The sequence below is a fragment of the Monodon monoceros genome, unplaced genomic scaffold, assembly GCF_005190385.1.
Source record: "Monodon monoceros isolate NGI ecotype Baffin Bay Population unplaced genomic scaffold, NGI_Narwhal_1 Super_Scaffold_20, whole genome shotgun sequence".
Lineage (NCBI taxonomy): Eukaryota > Metazoa > Chordata > Mammalia > Artiodactyla > Monodontidae > Monodon > Monodon monoceros.
The window spans coordinates 31446207-31452453 of NW_021703777.1; the positions used below are offsets into that span (position 1 = coordinate 31446207).

A 6247-nucleotide genomic window follows, 5' to 3' on the forward strand; every position below is an offset into this window, starting at 1 on the left:
ACTAAAAAATAAATAAATAAATAAATGGACAGACAGAACCCTAGGACAAATGGTAAAAGCAAATCCATACAGACAAAATCACACAAAGAAGCATACATATACATACTCACAAAAAGAGAAAAAGTTAAAAAATATATATCTATATATTAAAAAAAAAAGGAAGAGAGCAACCAAATCAATAAACAAATCTACCAATGATAATAAACTCTAAATACTAAACTAAGATAAACATAAACCCAGAAACCAGTCAATCACATACAGCAAACCCCAAGTCTACAGTTGCTCCCAAAGTCCACTGCCTCAGTTTTGGGATGATTCGTTGTCTATTCAGGTATTCCACAGATGCAGGGTACATCAGGTTGATTGTGTAGATTTAATCCGCTGCTCCTGAGGCTGCTGGGAGAGATTTCCCTTTCTCTTCTTTGTTTGCACAGCTCCTGGGGCTCAGCTTTGGCTTGGCCCCGCCTCTGCGTGTAGGTCGCATGAGGGCGTCTGTTCTTGGCTCAGACAGGATGGGGGTAAAGGAGCAGCTGATTCGGGGGCTCTGGCTCACTCAGGCCGGGGCGAGTGAGGTGGGTACGGATGTGGGGCGAGCCTGCAGCGGCCGAGGCCAACATGATGTTGCACCAGCCTGAGGCGTGCTGTGTGTTCTCCCGGGGAAGTTGTCCCTGGATCACGGGACCCTGGCAGTGGCGGGCTGCACAGGCTCCCCGAAAGGGAGGTGTGGAGAGTGACCTGTGCTCGCACACAGGCTCCTTGGTGGCGGCAGCAGCAGCCTTAGCGTCTCATGCCCGTCTCTGGGGTCCGCGCTGATAGCCGCGGCTCGCGCCCGTCTCTGGAGCTCCTTTAGACTGTTCTCTGAATCCCCTCTCCTCGCGCACCAGGAAACAATGGTCTCTTGCCTCTTCGGCAGGTCCAGACTTTTCCCCGGACTCCCTCCCGGCTAGCCGTGGCACACTAGCCCCCTTCAGGCTGTGTGCACGCCGCCAACCCCAGTCCTCTCCCTGCGCTCTGACCAAAGCCCGAGCCTCAGCTCCCAGCCCCGCCCGCCCCAGCGGGTGAGCAGACAAGCCTGTCGGGCTGGTGAGTGCCGGTCGGCACCGATCCTCTGTGCGGGAATCTCCCCGCTTTGCCCTCCGCACCCCTGTTGCTGCGCTCTCCTCCGCGGCTCCGAAGCTTTCCCCCTCCGCCACCCGCCGTCTCCACCCGCGAAGCGGCTCCTAGAGTGTGGAAACCTTTCCTCCTTCACAGCTCCTTCCCACTGGTGCAGGGCCCGTCCGCATTCTTTGTCTTTGTCTCTTTTTTCTTTTGCCCTACCCAGGTACGTGGGGAGTTTCTTGCCTTTTGGGAAGGCTGAGGTGTTCTGCCAGCGTTCAGTAGGTGTTCTGTAGGAGTCGTTCCACATGTAGATGTATTTCTGATGTATCTGTGGGGAGGAAGGTGATCTCTATGTCTTACTCGTCCGCCATCTTGAATGTTCAGTCAACGGATCTTTACACTGGAAAAGATGTCACCTACTGTTTGTAGTATCTAGAGATCATTATCTTATTCCTTTCCATGCGGACCAAAGAAGTGAAAAATGTGATGAATAGGCTTTTTGTAAAAGTCTATTTATTTATTTATAACCTACCAAAGGCCAACGATAATAATACGATGGCAACGAAGAAGGATGATTAACTGAGCCTTCCGCACCTGGAGACCAGTTGGCACGGGACACCATCCACATCTGGTTGTCTTAAGCAGGTTCAACATATATTTCTAATCTTGTACAGCAATGAGATTAAAGTCCTTATGTTACTGTAAGTACTTTGGTTTAAGAATTTAACTTCTTAAAATATCATTTCAGAAAGGGCTTAGAGTATCCATAGAGGTGATTTAAAAAGTTTTATTTTATATAATTTTATGGATTGCTGTCTCATGAACATGACGTATTATTTAGAAAAGATAAGAGGGCAAAAAACAATACAAACCCCACCAGATATCTACAAAAGGACTAAGAGGAAAATAAAATTTGGCTACTAGATAAGACAGTATCAAGGCAAGGTGAAAGAGCTGTTCAAAAAAATAAATAATTCAGGCAATTGGGTGTTTGGTTTTAGCAATTATTAATAACCAATTTGACTACTTCCACACCATACTAATATACAGTGATCTTTTGGTTATTGTAAGAGCAAAGAAATGTAATCTATGAATGAAGCTACTCTGGACCACCTATTGTAGATATTAAATAGACAGGCCAGAATTCATCCTGAGTGTGAAAAAACAGCATGTATAAATTTAATTCAGTAGAAAATGTCAATGTTTTCCTCACAGTGAGAATTTCAGCCATGTCTTCCCAGTGTGAGCCATGTCTTATTGCTCTACTATATTCAGAATATGTACTAATTCTGACAGAAGTTGAAACTAATGTGTACACTTTATGTTTACTCAACATAAGGGCCTTCTTACAGAGATGGTGAAAACTGATAGTTTAAACAACCAAAACAAATGAATAGACAAAAGTATTTTTTAAAGCACCCGTTTACATTGCTAGAGCTACAAGGGTGATCAGAAGCATCTGTCACCCCATGGATGTCAAGATTGATCCGTGCTATGTGTTCGCTGTTCGGATGACAATGACCTTCCCAGAGAGAGGAGTCACATCGCTGAGTTAAGACTGAGATTTTCACATATTTATTACAACAAGCTTCCTGAGGAGTTCAACAAGGCAATGTTGCTAACTTAGCTTACTTAATATGTACAAAAATACAATAAAATTTACACATTTGAAAATATTCTAAAGTCAGATTTTGCTCTGATTGGCTACCCAATTAGGGCAAATTATTAAGATTTTTACTAACAGTAATCTGAAACATAAAAATTAAGATTAGGTTTAAATACAATTCTTGGAATGATCATAATCTATGATGCCTCTTGACTGGACTGTAATAAAAAGATACAGAGCACTGAACTTTGGCTGTTTTGACTCATACTAATGTCATATATCTTGCCAGAATAAACTCTTCTTTTAAAGTGCTTTCACATGATGCAACTATAGAGGTTAGTACATTTTTCAGATATAAACACAATGACATATTGCTGAAGCTTGCTTCTTCTGGAATTTGAAATCATTTCAAATACTGAATGAGAATATATGTACCATATCATAAAATATCACTGCATCAAAATGAGACTCCAAGGCCTCCTATCCTTCTCTGAACCGCTAAAGTCCATTATTTGATAGGGTTGGATGACGCTTACGGGCCTAAAAGTTCAGCAAAAATCTTAGCTACCTAGAGAAAGAAGAGACTCTTTACAGGGTCAAAATGTGGATGAGAAACAAGGTAACAAAACAGCCAGAAACGATGATTTGGAAAGTAGCGATTTTGGCATAAATATCTTGAGAGTCACTATGGACCACAAGTTGAATATGAATATGCAAAACAGCAAGGAAAACAAAAATGCCATATTAGGATGTGCTAAAGAGAATACAACAGACAGCTCTGTTGTGCTTCTGTACCATGAAGACTGTCTTTTGCCAAAGCTCTTTGCAACCCCGGGATGGCATAAGAGCAGTGGTTAAACACAGCCAGATAGTTCTATCTTTCACTGTGGTGGAAAGACCTCCCTGGCTTGGAACTCTGCCTTTAAAATTGTGGGCATAGTTCAGAAGGCAAGTGCTGGTTAAAAGGATTCTGGAAAAAAAGGACTGTTTTCGTTATGCATTAAGGCAGCCTTTCAAACACAAGACCCCAAATAACAGCAGCAAATATTGGTGAACCTCAACCCCTCCTCCGTTTATATGCGGGGAGTAAGATACAGTTTTCATTCTTGGTTTCTTTCCTGGAATAAAACATCAGGTGCCGTGGAAGAGCTGAGGGCTCCTAATTTGTTAGATTGCTTTAAAGGTCAGAATTGGAAAATTAAGGATTAAATGGCGATTGATTTGACGTGAGTGGGAGTGATAACTAGGCCCTTCTGCATTTTGCACCATTGCTTCTAGCAGGAGGATGTCAACAAATATCACGTAGAATGTCATCTCTGATGACCGGTGGTGGCCTCCTGGGAGCTGCGTTGAGGACACGAGCCCTGGTCAGGCTGGCAGGAAAGATCCTGAGTACGAGGAAGGGTACCTGCCTCGGGCACAGACAGAGCCTATTGCTGGTCTGTTTGTTCCAAACAACCTTAAAGATCTCAGAGACACAGAAGGTGGCAGAGGAGGCCCAGCTGCACACATCTATCCATACATCACACGCGAGGGAGTTGTGGTGAGGGCAGGGATGAGCCGTGGAGAAATGTGAACGAGCAGCTGATTTTCTCCGAGAAGGAAAACAGTTGCTCTTTCACTGAGAATTCCATTCCTCCCTCACCTGGCCAACTCAGGGTCAACACGTCCCCAAACAGCATCCCTTCAGGACTGTGGGCTCTCACACTGTGTCTCATGGAAGGTGGAAATGAGCTTACCCACCCCCTGGGATGGGGTCCACATTGAAACACTTGCTTTGTTTGCTGTCTATTATTCCATGACATAACTCACCTTGAGCAAAGTTCCCACTGAATGTAATTGACCTATCAGAGAACTTAACTCACGAGAGGAAATTATCCAAAGCTAGCTAGGTCGCAAGGTGACCCAGAAGGAAACCATAGACAGCTTCCTGATTTGTACCCTGAGGAATGAAGCAGAAAGGTAACAAGGACTTGAGAGCGTGGCCAGGGTGATGGTACAGTCATCTAGAGGTTGGCTGAGCGGAGGAAACACCCACTGATAAGCGCTGACTGCATCTTATGGTTCCTCCACCCTCAGCGATGGATGGCAGCCACGCCTTTGCCCAGCACTTCTCAATTGAGCATTCTTCCAAGTACAGGTGATGCACTGGGTGTTGGAAGAGTGGGCGCCGGAAGCAACAGCAAAAGGTTCTTGTGTTTACATTGATTTGAAATTAATTAAATTCGGATCCTCTTCATCCTCTGCTGGCAGGCCCAGCAGGCTCCCTCCCGGGCTGCTTTCTCTTGGAAAACATTAGCACCATTCAGTTTCAGGATTCATTGTCACTGCAAAAAACAGAACAATAGTATATTTCCAAGAAGCTACTGAGAGCTGGTCGCTCGGCTATGGAGGTGGCTCAGGATAACATAGCAGTCAGGGAGCCGACGGTGTCCAGATTACAATTTCTGAAACAAAGGTCAGTTCAGTTTGGATTTTATATCTGAACCCTGAGGAGGAAATCTAGGAAAGCCAAGAAATAATCCCTAGCTCTAGTTGTAATATCCTTCCCCAGGGCTGATGTGGAGAGAACCAGATGGAGCCGGGGTTCCCCCTTTAAAGAAATCGAATCCCATTCTCTATGAATAGATGCCAAACTGCCTTTTCTTTTTCCTTAAAAAAAAAATTTCGATACGTTATTTTCTCTCAAGGCTTTGTGGTCCTGGCATGTTTTCAAAAGCCCATTTTTTTTTCCCAGGCACAGAGGATCTGGAAGTGCCTTCTCAGTGTCATTTAGAATTCAATCATCAGGCATCTTCAGGTGTGAGTAGACATAAATTATGGACATGGTGTGTGGACATAACCATGCTAGCGGGCTAATTTCTGCTTTTGTTTCTCACTTGGCTCTCTCAGCCACAGGTCTGGCTCTATAGCTCTTTCCCAGTGAGACCATGTCTCCACCCAAGTCTCGTGGAAAGCAGACTACTTGACCTCCCGCACCTCCACCCACTTTTTAAAAATTTTGTGTCCTTTCACCCAAATTCTAGCATGTCTCCACTTGAAATGACCTGTGTTTCCAAGGAAGTGCCTGAATGACGATCATCAAAAGGACCTGGTGTCTCCTTAGCTCAGAGGCTCTTAGAGGCTGCAATAGACCATGTTTTTCTGACTCCTACTTCAGTTCTCGCCCGCTCAGTGACACACCAGGTGTTTCCAAAAGGTCTCTGAAACAACTTGATAGATGATAGAGAGCCAGCTAGCTAGATGGTAGAGAGCCAGCTAGCTAGCTAGCTAGCTAGATGATAAAGAGCTAGCTGGCTAGCTAGATGATAGAGAGCTAGCTAGCTAGATGATAGAGAGCTAGCTAGCTAGCTAGATGATAGACAGCTAGCTAGATGATAAAGAGCTAGCTAGATAGCTAGATGATAGAGAGCCAGCTAGCTAGCTAGCTAGCTAGATGATAGAGAGCCAGCTAGCTAGATGATAGAGAGCCAGCTAGCTAGCTAGATGATAGAGTGCTAGCTAGCTAGATGATAGAGAGCTAGCTAGCTAGCTAGATGATAG

General features: G+C 44.5%; 1 protein-coding gene across 1 annotated transcript in view; it reads right to left on the reverse strand.

The window, feature by feature from the left end:
- Positions 1–1096: 1096 nt before the first annotated feature.
- TMEM154 (transmembrane protein 154) overlaps positions 1097–6247 on the reverse strand; it is a 47413-nt gene continuing 42262 nt past the window's right edge. Inside the window, exon 7 of the mRNA XM_029235384.1 lies at positions 1097–5031. Within this exon, the coding sequence (XP_029091217.1) occupies positions 5016–5031 (16 nt within the window). The 3' untranslated portion in view covers positions 1097–5015. The remainder of the gene's footprint in view (positions 5032–6247) is intronic.